This window comes from Panicum virgatum, chromosome 8K, assembly GCF_016808335.1.
Source record: "Panicum virgatum strain AP13 chromosome 8K, P.virgatum_v5, whole genome shotgun sequence".
In the NCBI taxonomy this organism is placed as follows: Eukaryota; Viridiplantae; Streptophyta; class Magnoliopsida; order Poales; family Poaceae; genus Panicum; species Panicum virgatum.
This window is the reverse complement of record NC_053143.1, coordinates 51,473,514-51,489,648: the sequence shown is the minus strand read 5'-3', so window position 1 is coordinate 51,489,648 and position 16,135 is coordinate 51,473,514. Positions and strand designations below refer to the sequence as shown.

At 45.7% G+C, this 16,135-nt stretch overlaps 2 protein-coding genes and 1 long non-coding RNA gene across 3 annotated transcripts in view; 2 read left to right on the top strand and 1 right to left on the bottom strand.

Annotated features, from left to right (window-relative positions):
* LOC120645131 (protein FRA10AC1-like) overlaps nt 1-16,135 on the bottom strand; it is a 73,875-nt gene that overhangs the window by 25,126 nt on the left and 32,614 nt on the right. The window lies entirely within an intron of this gene.
* Nucleotides 4,606-5,410, top strand: LOC120645133. The gene is made up of 2 exons (XR_005664145.1): nt 4,606-5,057; nt 5,143-5,410. It is a non-coding gene; the product is annotated as an uncharacterized LOC120645133 (long non-coding RNA).
* Nucleotides 6,119-12,697, top strand: LOC120645125 (putative disease resistance protein RGA3). Its single transcript, XM_039921886.1, has 3 exons — nt 6,119-6,552; nt 8,608-11,128; nt 12,313-12,697. The coding sequence occupies exons 1-2, from the start codon at nt 6,247-6,249 to the stop codon at nt 11,092-11,094; spliced, it is 2,793 nt and encodes a 930-aa protein (XP_039777820.1). The 5' UTR covers nt 6,119-6,246; the 3' UTR covers nt 11,095-11,128; nt 12,313-12,697.

Genomic DNA, 16,135 nt, shown 5'->3' with positions numbered 1-16,135 from the left:
AGGAACTCGTGAAAACAAAGTTTTGAATTGAAAGTAACCTAACTGAAATAGGAAAACAAAAAAAAATTGCCGAGTGATGGATCGGGCACTCGGCAAACCACGCCAATGCCGAGTGCCGCATCACTGGCACTCGGCAAACACGGAAGATGCCAAGTGCCCGCTCCACGCCAAGCCGCGCCACCTCCTCGCCGCGGCCGCTCCACGCCAAGCTCGCGGCACCTCCACACGCCGGCCGCCGCGGCGCCACCCCACCTCCATGCCGCCGCCGGCCGTGCGCGCTCTATGCCGACCCCGACCTCGACGCCGGATTGACGCTGCCCCGACGTCGCGCCGCCGCGGGCCCTCCACCTCGACGCCGCCTCGATGCCGGCCCCGCTCGCGGCACCTCCACGCCGGCCCCGCCTCCACGAGCCGCCTGCAGGCCGTTCCTGCCTCCACGAGCCGCCTCCACGCCGCCTGCAGGCCGTCCCCGCCTCCACGAGCTGGCTGTAGGCCGTCCCCGCCTCCATGAGCCGGTCATGGCCGCCGGTTGAGGAAGAAGGTAAGGAGAGTGAGATAATGCTAGGACTTTGGTAATGTATATGCTTTGTATATGCTAATGTATATGCTAGGAATATGCTAGGACTTTGGTAATGTATATGCTAAGATTTTAGTGAGATAATGTACTGTTATCTTCAAATATATATTGCCCTGCACCACATGATTGACAAATTAGTCATAAAATAATGTACTGTAATGTGTAGTGAGATTCTAGTCCCCTCCATATATATGCTATGTTTATTTTAGAGATCTTGAAATAAATTATTTTATGAACTATACTAGCTTGTATCATGCTTATGAAATTGTGCCGCCTCCCTATTTGAGCCTTCATTTACACTGAGCTAGACCTGCTATTTGACTAATATATGTTATGCTCGTTTACAGTTGCATCGCCGGCCTCCAGCCCTTTGATTGGCAGCCACGAGGCACAGTACTGCGAGCCGTAGCTTGATCTCGACGAACCGCGAGTCCACACCACGCCAGCCACGCCTACACTGGTGACCCACGGTAAGCACCGCCTCATGTTCGTAGTTCACGTAACCCGGTTTAGGCGTCTCCCGTTCGAAACAGATTCGGTTCGAAATATGCAGATCTTTGCATATCTATGGCCATATCTATTTCAAATTGTCCATGTTATTTGGACAGCCCGAGGATGCGTAGATGGGGTTAGTTTCCATGGTCCGCTCCCGTCCGAGACAGAGTCTTGGCTCCATCTCTCCGTTGTTCTCCGGATACACAATCTCCCTTGCGGGACGTGTATATCGAGAATAGCGGGGAGGTGCTGCCGAAATTCTGTCTCGGATAGGAGGGGATCATGGAAACTGACCACATCTACGCATCCTCGGGTGGGATTAGGACATATCTTCACCTATTAGAATGTAGGGACAACGTGTAGTTACATTTAATTTTGTTAGTACTTGCTGCCATTATAGAGGATGGATAACCGTCAGTGGATGTACACGGGACGGCAAAGTAAGAGTGCCGTCACCATGGAATGGATTGAAAAGACCAACGATTTCTTGGAAACCGCATGGGGTCGGCTGAAGGAGTGAGTGTCATGTGGTGTCCCTGCAGCCGTTGTGCAAACAACAAACGGAAAACAAAGACGGTTATGGGCCAACATCTTTTCAATTATGGATTTATGCCAGACTATACTCGGTGGAACTTGCATGGTGAAGGCCATCGTATGAGGGACGAGATTGTGAGGCAACCAATCGATGATTGTGATGCCGATGGTGGGGTTGGAGACATGTTAGATGACTATCATGAGGCACATTTCGGTGAAGGACCATAGTAGGAGGAGCCAGAGCCAACCGCGAAGGCGTATTATGAGATGTTGGAGGCGGCACAGAAACCACTTCACGGCCAAACAAAGGTGTCTCAGCTGGACGGCATTGGACGCCTAATGGCCTTGAAGTCTCAGTTCAGCCTGAGTCGAGACGCCTTCGACAGTATGTTGACCGTTTTTGGAAGCATGCTTCTGGAACATCACATTCTGCCAAAGACAATGTATCAGGCACAGAAAATCCTTGGTGCACTTAAGATACCATATGAGCAGATACATTCTTGTCCGAATGGGTGTGTTGAGACAGGTTGCCGATGGATTTGGCTATAGGATCAAGTCATTTAACGGTTATGATGTGAATGGATACCGCTTCCACACAATGGGGTACGAGCAGAGTCGGCCCAATCGAAGAACCACTAATACAGGAGTTTTTACGCCGGGCCAAGATAGGATCGACTATTACGGAATATTATTAGAAATATACAAACTCCAGTTTCATGGTTCCGTACCACTGACTCCTGTCATATTCAAATGCCACTGGTTCGATCCTAAATTAACGAGGCATACACCCAAACTTGGCATAGTCGAAATTCAACAGGATTCAAAGTTACCAGGCGACGATGTCTACATTGCGGCACAACAGGCCATACAAGTTTATTATCTCTCATACCCATGCCAAACCGACAAATGACTTAAGGGTTGGGGTGTTGTGTACAAGATATCGCCACACGGCAAACTACCTGTCCCAAGCAATGAAGACTACAACAATGACAGAGAGTTCTTTCAAGAAGAGGGGCTTGAAGGGAGTTTCGAGATAGACTTAACAGACGTGATCGAAATGGAAGTAGACAATGAAAGGGTTGTCCACGAGGCAGAGATCGGAGATGAGGTCGAAAATGTTCATGACTTAGAATTACTTGAGCGACTACGTTTAGGCAGAGACAGTGAAGATGACATTCCTCCTTCGGATACTACTGGTTATGTGGATGATAGTGATGATGAGGATTATGATCCAGCGGCTCCCGATCATGACGACTATTTCTAAATCATGTATGATCCGTATTATTTAATACTATGTTAATTTGTACTAATATTCTATTCATTTGCATCTTTTTCCAATTTTGTTTGTTTATTTTGTACCATTTATTACTATGTTTATCTTTGATGATTCGTTCACTCATCTTGATTGCAGGTGATTGAATCAAGATGCCAGGCGGTGGCAAGATATCTTTCCTCAGCTCCTTGTATCGGAGGAAAGGTGGAGAGGGTCCTGAGGGGTCCAATGTAGCAGAGGCGTCTGGGAGCCGTGGTGGAGGAGGGATAGGTACTGGAGGAGGGGGAGGGAGAAGGAGAGGTACTGGAGGAGGTGGTAGAGGAGGAAAGGGGGGAGGAGGAGGAGGAGGGAGAGTACACCTTCTCCTGTACAGGCGGAGGAGGAGGAGGAGGAGGAGGAGGAGGAGGAGGAGGAGCAGGGGGAGGAGGAGGACGACGATGAGGAGGGGGTGAGGAGGAGGGGGCAGCAGGGGAACCGCGGGTGTGGTTACGAGGACCGTTGACACTCCCGCCTCGGCCGATACCTCTAGAGAGAAGGCCGATTATTCGACCCGCAGGGCCTCGATAAGTAACTTTAGATGTTATCGATTCTTTTTCATTTGATATGTTCAAAATCACAATACAAACTAATACTTTATCTTGAACACTTTTGTAGGAACTGGGTGATTCTATCTGGAGGTGCCCACAACCGGAAGCCCAATGGCATCCTCGGTGCTCTGTACAGGGAGCACTTTCCTGGGCTCGTGGAGCATGCCGGGGTCAGGGAGCTGGCCTACACATGGGACCACTACATGGCCGTCGCAGATACAGATGATCGGGAAGGGAGGAACTTCGGCACCAAGGCGAGGCGGGTGGTCGGGGAATTGTGGGTAAGTAACCGTGGCACTACATTGGTCAATATATCGGATGCACTATAAATTCTTGGAATACTTACTGCAAGTATCGGTCCTATATGCAGGATTTCTACAGGTGCGCTCCAGGTTATGAGGCCAGGGCAAATCAAGTGGCTAACAAAGCCTGCTACAAACTGGTGAAGGACATGCACTACGAGGCGCGCGTTCAGGCCAATGTCCGATACATTGCCGATTACGAGAAAAGGTCGATCAAGAAAGGACCCGCAAGGGAAATCTATCTCAGGCCGGTTCAATACGCGAGGGTAAATCAGGAACATCTCCACTCATTTTTTGTGAATTTGAGATTCCAATATGACATACACTTGATTACGTGTAGGTGATCCCGAACTGGTGCGCCGGGAAGGCTGAGTGCTGGGCTATGATGGTCGATAAGTGGATGAGCGAGGAGTGGGCCCAGCAGCACGCCTTATGCCGGGAGTGCCGCTTGATGATGCCCGGTGCAGCGCACCATCAAGGCAGCCGTAGCCTTCCCGAGTTTCAGGAGGTTTTGGTACGTGAATTCACTTTTTCATTATTTCGAACGCTAAATTCTGCATGCTTACTAATCATCTTGTTTTTTCTTTGCAGTCGGCACGACGTGAAGGGCATCCTTGCAACGAGTTCACGGCATACGTTATGGCTCACATGGGCAAGGCGACGTCTAACGTCGCATTCGACCCGGCGGCTCCGCCCGAGGCCTACAGCAACCCGAACATCCACACCCGTGTGACTCGGTACACGGAGATAGGAAAGGCGCTCCACGGGGACACATGGGATCTGGCCACCGCACCCCTTTCTGGAGAAGCCACCATGAGGACGGGAGGAGGAAAGAAGCACGGCCGGTACTGGCTCGGCGACAGCATAGTCGACACGGCCAGTACGCCCACTCTCTCCCAGCTTCGGGTAAGGACCACTGACTCGACCCCGCCCATACTTCCACGGCCCGAGATTTCAGTGGCCAGCATGCATGCATTCCAGGTTATTTCTGTTTCATTCGTCGGTTGTTTACGTACCTTTGTTTCGCATTTTGACTTTGGGGTGAAATCTTGTAGGCCCGGCTTGACAAAGAGAAGAGACTGCGGCAGGAGTTGGAAGAGAGGTTGGAGCAGGAGCGGAAGCTGAGGGAGGAGCAAGACCAAAGGTACGCCACCATGTTCGCCTACATGCAAGGTCTAGGTGCATCGATAAACTATCAACCGCCGCCAACAATGCCGTGGCCTCCGCCAACTGCACCTCCACCACAGTTGCTCGGCACACCGATGGTATTTCCTAGTGCAGTCACCCCCGTGAGTATGAATGTATTTGCTTGCAACCACCGCCTAAATTAAATACTGACTTGGAATGTAATCTTGTATGTCATCATTTTTGCAGAATCTATCGGGGGTGGCATCGAATGAGCCTCCGGATCAGCACTCCCCGGCGTCGCAGTGGCCAGGTTCAAGATCTGAGCAGAGATGATTAAGGTATCGTTCAGTTGTCAAGTGTGCGTTGTACTATGGTTGTTAGACTGCCGGATGTTGGACTTGTAGCTGTTGGACTTGTCGATGTTGGAATAATGCTTGTACTATGGATTATGAATGCTTTGTGGACTAAATTTGAACATTATGTGATATTTGTGATATAAATGCGATGTTTGTGATGGATGTCACATGAGAATGTGATATTAATTGCCTGGGATATATATATATATAATGTTTGATTTATGAAAGAGGGAGCTCATATATGCAAGAAAACAGACAAAAACAAAAAAATACCTTTGCCAAGTGTTTTTACCTTGGCACTCGGCAATGCGTGCATTTCCAGGTTCCTAGAAAATGTCTTTGCCGAGTGCCAAGGTCAAAACACTCGGCAAAGGCACTGGCTTTGCCGAGTGCCAGATCTTAGACACTCGGCAAAGCTTGGGCTTTTGCCGAGTGCCTGTGATCTAGCACTCGGCAAAGCTGACACAAAAAGTCTGTGGACCAGCTGTTTCACTTTATGTTGCCGAGTGCCCGAGAAAAGTCACTCGGCAAAGCTGGCTTCGCCGTCAGATTGGTTGCCGAGTGTCTTTTGCCGAGTGTTACACTCGGCAAACTCTTGGCCGAGTGCATAACGGCCTTTGCCGAGTGTTTCTGACACTCGGCAAAGCGCCTGTCTCCCGTAGTGTACAGTAACCATCTGCTAATCATGAATTAATATACCTCGTTAGATTCGTCTCGCAGTTTAGTCTTAGAGTTCTGTAAATAATTTTATTTAATACTTCTAAATAATAAAATTCTCTTTAAAGTGACAGGGACGAAAGTGTCTGAATCCAAACACCGCCAAAAGGGACCGCAACCAATCCCCCTGGTTGTTGACTTTACTCCCATGATAGATATTTTTATTTGGGATCCAACTGCAAGCGTAGCAACCACATACAACTATACAAGAGTCGAGCCCGTCCTCTCTTCTTCCCCGTCTCATCTCCAGAATCCATTGGATCCACCACGACGATAGATGTTCGACGCAATCGTTCTTGCTTCTGCTGCGGCGACATGGGTGATCAACAAACTGCTGAACAGCCTCTCCAAAGCTGCCATCAAAGCGCTGCTGAAGAAGGAAGATCTCGATCAGGAGGTCGAGAAACTCAAGAACGCGCTGCAGCGCGCAAATCTCGTCCTCGGCGCCGTGCCCGTTGGAGTCGCCGCTGGGGTCAAAATTGAGAACACGAATTTGGAGGAGCCGATCCAAGAGGTGCAGCAGCTGGCCACCGAACTCACCAAGTACCTCGACGAACTGGAGTACTACGACATCAAGGACAAGGTAACCTGCAGAACTTTTATTTGGCGAGTAACTTTTTCTAAGAAAACAAAAAGGAGTGCAAATCTGGATCTTGTGGGTGGACTCATGAATAGATGTGGGACTTTTCAATATTTTTTTTTGGAAATGTTCTTATAACTGTTTATTTATGCTTATGTATTGCTAAGAAAACAGCACAATAATGATGGCAAATTCTTGGCACTACATGCCATTGATTCTTGAGTTCTTGAAGGAGTTACCGAGCAGTACTGGGATTTTTGTTCGGTTCGCAGTGCATGATTTCTGTGGATGAGCTGTAGCACGCAAGAGGAATGGCAATGATACGGTGAAGTGCTGCTCGGGGGCCCAAGGTTGCTATGGATTGGTGAAGTGTTGCTCGGGGGCCCAAGGTTGCTATGGATTTGACTGCGGATAGAAATTCATCTTGATATTAACTAGTTATTAATTGTTTTGTGAGTTTTTAATCTGCTAAACACAAAAAAATTATATGTAAACCTACGGCGACTCTCAGTTATTTTTAAAAGAAACCCAACGAAAACTTATTTTCCAATATTGACTTTTAATTTGTGAGATTCAAACAATAATCATCTACCTATTTTCTGAGGGTCCCCGAGCTTTGCACGCCATACTCCAAGGCCAGTTTTAAAGGCGACGGCCCCTGATTGAAAAAGAACACAAAATCCTCACTGCGTATTAGTGTCGTACATATGAAATCCTACATGCACCAGCACACGAAGACTTAATAGAGCATGTACACAATAGGATACTCCGTGGTGCTTATACGATCGAGGAACTAGTTTTTTTGCCCCACGTCAGATGCGCCAATCTTTGTAAAGAAGATGGGATGCTTAAGTTGGCACTAGTGTTTAAAGTGTGATAATAAGTCGGTTAAAGTTATTTAAACAGCCATTTACAAGGTAAAAACAACTTTTGTAGAGGTGCTTAAACAAGTAGACACATTTCTCTTTATAAACACTCATAGGTAAGCATGTGGCCACGGAGTACATGTGCAAAGAATGTGGTAGGATTAAGTGATTAATCACCTACAAATTGAGCACAACGGAAACAGGTGCTTTGCCGAATGCCTCAGGCACTCAGCAAAGCCATACAAATACTCGGCAATCTTTGCCGAGTGCCACCCTCGGCATACCTCACTCGGCCTCGATTTAGACAGCAAACAGCTATTTGTCGGACACTCGGCAAAGACTTTATCGAGTGTTGAATCGACTCTCGGCAAAAAAAAAAAGATACGACGTCGGCACAGAAACGATTGTTTGCAGAGTCCAATGTATCCTCCACTTGGCAAATTTGACATTATGCCGAGTGCATTTAGTGTTTTCTTGCACTCGGCAAAGGTGGGGTTTCCTGAGATTGAAAGTGCCAAAGGAGTTCCACAATTAATATGTTTCATATTTACATAAATCTGGATATGAAACATGCAGACACGCATTGCAACAGCATGTATCCATAAAAACTGTGTCATTACGAAGTACTTAAATAGACAAAAACATATCTCTCTTATATATTAAATAAGTGGCATGTTCGTGGTCAGTTCGTGTTTGTGTATTCCTTGGAATTTAGATATATCTACTCCAAATAAGAAATGTGTCTATATATTGCGAACTTGTAATTCAATCTGCTTCATGCCATAGATCATAGGATTGGACAAGTGTCTCTAAAAATACCAACCAGATGCCCTACTAGTTCATCCGTTTGAACAAATGTTATTAAAAGCACCTACATGCCCTAGTTCATCGGATTGAACAAATATCATCCAAAAGACACCTACATGCCCTGGGGCCATCATATTGAATTAAACAAAGTTCATGTATCTTTAAAACTGTGGCAGTGTTCATTTGTTCATCATTGCCCAAGGAAGGAGAGTGTGTGTGGGGGGGGGGGGGGGGGGGGTTGTGTGGAGCGGGCAGTTCATTTGTGTCAAATACTGGAGAAGTGTAATCATATAATTGTCTAATTATCTTATTTGTATTTGGCAACTTTAACATTTGCCATGAAGACAGCAGATTTAATTCTTGTTCTTCCATTTGCATTGAATAGGTGAAACAGAATATTCCGAAGAAAAGCTGGATGAAAACTATTACTCATGCCGTCGGACATTCGAATCCGACAAAAACCGATAAGGTTTACATAGCACGTATAAGGGCTATAGTGGAGAAACTGCATAACCTTTGTGGGAATGTTTATGAGGCTCTCTATGCAGAAAAACTTGGTGCAATTATCCGAGCAAGTAAAACAACAAGCACAGACACGCGGGAAGCAGCACAGTACTCCACTCAAACTAAGGTATTCTCAAGGGATAATGTGAAGAACAAGATTCTAGAAGTGATCAGTACCCGGGCATCAAGCGATCAAGTATCTATCATACCAATTGTTGGTGACGGAGGTGTTGGAAAGACAACACTTGCTCAACTTGTGTACAATGACCTAGAAGTAAAATCTAAATTTGACATCATGATCTGGATATACGTATCTGCTAACTTTGATGAAGTCAAGCTTACACAAAAGATTCTAGAACAAATACCTGAATGTGGGCACAAAAATACCAATAGTCTTGCCGGGCTTCAACATGATATGAACAAATTTTTGAGCAAAAGGTTTCTACTTGTGTTGGATGACATGTGGGAAGAGAGTGAGGGTCGTTGGGACAAGCTGTTGGCTCCTATCAGAGCTACACAAGTCAAGGGTAATGTGATTTTGGTGACCACTCGGAGCTTATCGGTTGCCAGGATAACTACCAGAACAGAGGCCGATCACATCAATTTGGATGGATTGGATGAACATGACTTTTTCCCCTTCTTCAAAAGATGCATATTTGGCGATGAGAATTTTCAAGTCCAAAGAAAGCTACTAAAGATTGCAGAAGATATAGCCAGTAAACTGAACAGAAATCCATTAGCTGCAAAAAGTGTTGGCTCCCTTTTGAGAAGAAATGTCAATGTGGAAGACTGGATAAGAATCCGAGACAGCGATGAATGGAGGTTTAATGAAAGGAATGATGACATTATGCCTGCACTAAAGCTCAGTTACAATCACCTTCCCTACCACCTTCAGCTGCTCTTCTCTTACTGTGCTATATTTCCAAAGGGGTACAAGTTTGAAAAAGAGGAATTGATATGTACATGGATTGCTTTGGGCTTTGTTGTGCACGAGAGAAAGAAATTGGAGGATCAAGGAAGTGATTGCTTTGATGATTTGGTAGACTGGAGCTTCTTTCATAAACACGAACAGTACTTTGTTGTGCACGATTTAATGCATGATGTTGCACAAGAAGTCATGGTGAAGAAATGCCTAATTATTGATTGCTTAGATCTTAGAAAAGTTTTCCCCTCCACTTGCCATCTTGGAATCTGGACTGAGCTGGCATACAACGAACAAAGCATTGAACGGAATGAGGACTTCGAAGAGAAATTAGATGCCATCCAGGATAAGGATATCCTGAAACGCTTGGAGAGTTTAATTCTTGTAGGGCTATATGATGAGAATTGCTCTGCCAAGTTGGCTACTATAATTGAGCAACTACATTATGTCCGGGTTCTCCGGTTGCAGTTCAATGATGATATATTGTTGGCCAGTGTAAAAAAGTTCATCCATCTGCGGTATTTGGAACTAAGATATACTTCTGACATGCAGAAACCTTTGCCTAAGCATATATGTGAGCTCTACCACCTACAAATATTAGACGTCAGACATTGGAATGGTCTAAATGATTTACCAGAGGGTATGAATAATCTTGTGAACCTACGTTATCTGCTTGTTCCCGGGTCAGGATCATTGCACTCAAAGATATCAAAAGTTGGAGATCTTGAGTTTTTACAAGAACTGAAAGAATTCCGAGTTCAAAAAAAGGATGGCTTTGATATTTCACAGCTGGGGAACTTAAAAGAGATCAAAGGGTCACTTAGTATCCTTGATCTTGAGAATGTCACGAGCAAGGAGGAGGCGACCCGTGCAGGGATTAAACAGAAGAAACATTTGAGGACACTTTCACTCTCATGGGGGAGCGCAAGCGCAAGTCCAGCTGCTATCCAGGAAAAAGTAATGGAGGGTCTTAAACCGCATGAAAATCTTGCCCATCTTACTGTTGTCAATTATGCTGGTGCTACTCCATTATGGTTCGCTAAAAATCTTTCACTCACCAATTTAGAAAGCCTCCATCTCCAAGACTGTGCAACAATGAAACTCCTTCCACCATTTCAGATTATGCCATTCCTCAGGACTTTGTCCTTGGTTGGTTTGTCCTCTCTGAAGGATTTCCAGATTGATTTCCGATCTTATGAGAAGGACGAGCTCGAGTTAAGTGAAATTGAAATATTAAACTGCTCAGCTCTACCATCGATAGGACTTCATTCCTGCAAGGCATTGACTAAGTTGAGCATTAAAGATTGTGGAGCGTTGACTAAGTTGAGCATTGCTAATTGTGAAGCACTCGCTTCCTTGGAGTTGGAAGGTACCCCATCTTCCGACCAATTGATGCTCAATATCCAAGGATGCTCTCAACTTCCATCTGGCTTCATCTCAAACTGACAATTTTGTTGGCAAACCACTACGGAGACTATCTGTAAGTATGGCTTTGTCGTCAATCTACTACAGCCTGTTTTCTCCAGATTAGATAATCTGTTCTAAATCATAGTCCCTGATGCTTGTCATTATACATCATGGAGACAATTCATTTCCTGAAAGTACACCATATATAGTTGTGCAACAATTGGTGTACTACTTATTTAATAAATGAAATTTATGACCGAAACCTTTTTCTTTTGATGTATATTAAGGTCCCTTAGGGAGTTTGTTTGAACTTTGAAACATAATTCTATGTTTTTTTTGTTTTAATTTTTTACAGTCCTGCTTTTGTGGTCGTGTTTTGGAAAGGTTAGATACTTCAAAACTGATTGATAATTTGACTTTTAATATGAATAAAGAGAATAGTTTATGTAATACTCCAAATGGCAGCTTTAGAACATCATTTCTCCAAAACCACAAAGGGGATTCGAATAGAATAACATTGGATTTTGGGAGTAGTACTTCCCACACTACTCCATACTGAAATACTATTTGTTAACCAACTTCGGATTAGTGGCAAAAAAAAAAACAACTTCGGCTTCTGACAATCCGCCTCAAGAATTAAGCTGGTTGGCTTTTCTTTTGATTCTGGGGCAGAATTTAGAATCAATTGTTTATCATTTAATTAAAAACCGTACAAATCTGTGGAAGCAATTTAGTAATAACTACTTGCTTGTAGCATTTTATTTGTGCCAAAAAAAAGAGGTTGCCTGTAGTTAATATTCTGAAACCAACTAGCAAATAAAGCCTTCAATTCGTTTTTTGGAACTCCTGTTCAGCTACTTGATAAAGCCTGGGGTGGTGGACGTCTTGCATTCCGGTCAAGTTTTTTTTTTGCCATTGTTTTCTTATATACGCTGTGTACAGAAGTAGTCTGAAGGAATCTCATTAGATTTGGTTCGGATGAACACTTTGTGCTAATATTACGTTGTTTTTGTCTAGTGAGACTACTTATAAGAAATGAATGTTGCTAATTTTGCATTAGGCTATAAACCAATTATTTAGGAATATATGATCATGATGCATTTCAATCACATCCTTTATATGTTTTGCTTGTCCCCTTTTTCCTATATACTTACATCCTGCATTTTTTTTGGTCCATCAAACAAGATGTCTTTTGTCCATCATTTCCAATACATTATTTCATTTTATTGATAAGTAAGTTCTTGTCTCACAATACAGAAGCGTGGAGAATAAGTGCGGCATGCATACATGATACTTGGATGTGGACAAGCTTTATTTTTCTCACTATATATTATGTTATTTCTACTCTTCGGAGGTCACTGGGACTCTTTTATTTCGTGGTACTGCAATTTTCTTTTGTGGTTTTGGAAATTCTTGTTTAATATGATTTATTGTCATTTTATTTAAAAGCATAAAAGACAGACAAGTTTGTGTGTAAAATATGGAGTGTGGTTGGCGCACCAATCAAACACTTCCATGTTTGAATAATTTGAACAAAAAGAAGTATGTGAAACATCATATCGCAGAAGATTCCTTGAGAATTCTTGTATGAAAACTATTGTAACTATTACAGATATGTGCATTACCGGTTGAGTGTTCCTTACTGTCGTCTTTGGCTGGGGGCCCTCTTCCTCCACATTTAATTTACTCTCGTTGCGCGCTGATGTTTTTTCTCATTGTTACACCTGTTATTTCCTTCTTACTTTTGTTATAGAGTCTTATTTTTTAAAAGCTGATAGAGGAAATGACCAAAATATCCATTCATGATTTGTATGAGGATACCTTAGACTAAGTAATACTCCATTAACAAGAGAAAATGTAGGATAATAGATGGAATAACAACGGCAATGAAGGGGTGTAACGTCCCGCCTCCCCGAGGTCGGGCCCGCTTATATCTGGCTGCTTTCTAGGATGTAGACTGCCCTCACAGACCAACACCAGTCTTTTCTGCACACTTTGTCATCACTCGTGCGGACCCGGGAAGAACTTCTCGGTCGGTCACCCATCTCTAAATTTCTCTGGGCCAAGCATGCTTAACCTCGGAGTTCTTTGGAGATTGGCTTCCGGAAAAGAAATTGCAACTTGTTGGTATGAGTATCCTATTAATTCTATTAAGTTCTGGGCTGGGGTGTCACAAGGGGGCTAATGATGATTGTGAAATATTAGAACCAAATCTAAACTCAAGATTCCCTGGGACAGGCTTGTGCAACGTGATGATCAGCAGAGCAACAACAATAACAGAACTCCATTCGAGTACCAATGTTTCCAACACCACAAAGATCTACCTAGACTCCTTGACAAGGTTCTTGATGGATCACGTTGTGTGCAAAACCTTGAGGATCGCAAAAGCACAATTCGAGCCAAACTGCGTGAACCAACGAACTAGCAAAATCATAAATAAGCTAAGATTTAGACAACTACTTGTGGATGACAATCGACAAGGCACTTTATATTTATTTCTCATGTTCGTAAGTCCATCCACTTCTAAAAGAGAGAATCACACCACTACTATAAAAACGATTTGTAGAAACGCCCCAGATTTTTTTAGAGGCGGGTCAAAATTTGACCCGGTGCTACAAATAAAGCGGAGTTACTGTAGCAACCGACCCGTCCCCGAAAATGTATTTTTAGGGGCGGATCACCTCCTCACCCGCCCCTGAAAATGTACCATTTTTAGGGGCAGGTGAGGGGGTGACCCGCCCCTCGCCCTGTTCGTCGGTTCCAAAAAACCGTGGACCAGCCCGTACCCAACCCAGATGAGCCCGTAATCTCGGTCCCCACAGCGGTTTGGAGCCGGACCGGCCTAGACACTTGACGGAAGCACTGGTCTGCTGGTTTGCAGTGCCGACCCGTGAAAACCATCGAGACCAGAATACATCGAAAGGGGAAAAAAACAAGGAGGCGGTGGCTGGAGGCTGCCGCGGAATCCGGCGGTGGCGGCCGTTTGCTGCGGAATCCAGCGGCGGCAGCGGCTGCGGCGGACGGTGGTGGCCGCGGTGGCAGGCTGCTGCGGAGGACGGTGGTGGCGGCGGCAGGGGACGGTTGCTGCGGCGGGCGGCGGCGGCTGCAGCGGACGACCGGCGCCTGGGACGAACATGCCGCGCGACGGCCTCGCTCGAGGCCTCGAGGTGGAGGCCGCGCTCACGGCCGAGGCAGCGTGGGAACTGAAGGAGGCTGTTGCGTCCATGGCTGCCGGGTCCTTGGACATTGATGTGGACTCACCACCGCATCTTCCCGTAGAGACCTCTGCTAACAAGGTTTCCCTTCTATCCTTCTTGTGACGCTAATTCGATTACTCTTTTCATATATGTTCCTTGTTTCCTAGATTGTATTCTGCCATGAACCCTAGCTCAGATCGAGATTAGGTTTGGTTGCAAAGAAAGGGATTGTATTATGCTAGTTCTTGTTTCTTCGGATCTGATATACACAGCCTGAATGATTAGATTAATAAGCTTGACTCTTGAACTTACAGACCCCACAATGTCCTTTTGTGAGGAGGTGTGCATCCGTATCTTGAGTTTCCTGTTAAATGTGCCTTATAATGTATAAAAATTCATAGCAATTTTCCTTTTTCTTATTTTCCAACTGTACATTTTGATGCACTCATTTGTGTTTTAGATAAGACAATCTCTGAACCAACTGGCTACCTTTTGTGTTTCGATATCTTTGATTCACATTTGAGACTGACTTCAGTTACCTTACTTTGTCATTTCAAACAGTGACAGTACTCTTTTAGATGCTCCTTAAAACACATTCATGCTTTCAGCTTCCTTAATTCAAGCTAAATGAAATTCTTCTGGAAAATTGGGGTTCTCTGTCAATAGTTGTATAGTGCAAGATTAACACAAGAGAAGAAAAGAGCAAAGTTGGATCGACAATCTAGGGTTTTCAAGGAGTCACAACTCACAATCCCTGAACCAACATTGATTGCTCTGTGAGTAGCTTGGATGTGGCTTGCGTCAGGATCAAGTTGGTATAAAGATCTCAGTAACACTGATCTCTTCTCATAGTAATATGTGCAGAGCACGTTATCGAAATTATATTTATAGATTCACTTTTCTGCAAAACCATGAGTAGCTTGAAGAAATATAATGGTCCCATATTTGGGCGCGGCCTGCAGTTTTAGTTTGCATTCTAACTGTTCTCCAGCTTTATGAAAATATGATAGATGAAGAATGATGAGTGAGCTTAATTAATGAGTGAGCTTAATTAAAAATGTGATCTTTCTCTTCTCTTTGTCTACTCGCATCCCGACAAGGGGAGCTCGCTGCAGGAAGCGTCACAAGGGGGAGGAGCAGGCCACGGCCACGCGCGTCGTGGAAGCACAGCATGGTGGCCCCCGCGCGCCCCCGGCCCCGGCAGCGGCAGGTGCTTGGGCGCCACCACCTGCAGCTGCCGCTATGGTGGCCTTGGGCTGCCGCCAGCAGTCCTCCGCCGTTTGATGGCCTACTGCTGCCGCTGTCCAGTAGTGCAAGCGTCAGGGCCCTCGTGTTTTTCTTTTTTCATATTTTCAGGAAGCAGGCGCTGGAGGCTACGGCGGCGGCGAATTGGCCATCAGTGCGACCAGCTCGCCGGGCAGGCCGCCGCCGGGGTTGTACGGCCTCACCCAACGCCTTGAGGTCCTCCACGGCCAGCTCAACCACCAGCAACTGCTGCTGCAACGGCGGCGGGAGGCGCGGGCCCTCTCCCTCGTCGCTCCTCGCGCCTCCGCCGAGCTCGCCAACGATGAGCTCGAGGACGGTGGTGTTGCACCATCCCATCTTCCCGCACAGAGCTGCTTCCCGTCGACCCCATCTTCGGTGACGAGCTCCAGATGTGGAGGCTGCTCCCCGTCGGCCCCATCCCCATCGGAGCTATTCCCCACGTCCTTCTCCAATTGGCTCGAGACGGGAGCGTACAGGGGACCGCCGAGAAGGAGCCGATGGCGCCAGAGCAGAAGGATCCCGAGCTGGAGAAGGATTCAGCCTGGACCCCGTGGACATGGGCGGGGCCAGAGCCGGGGTTGCCGAGCTTGCGACTATTCAGCGAGAGAAGGGATAGA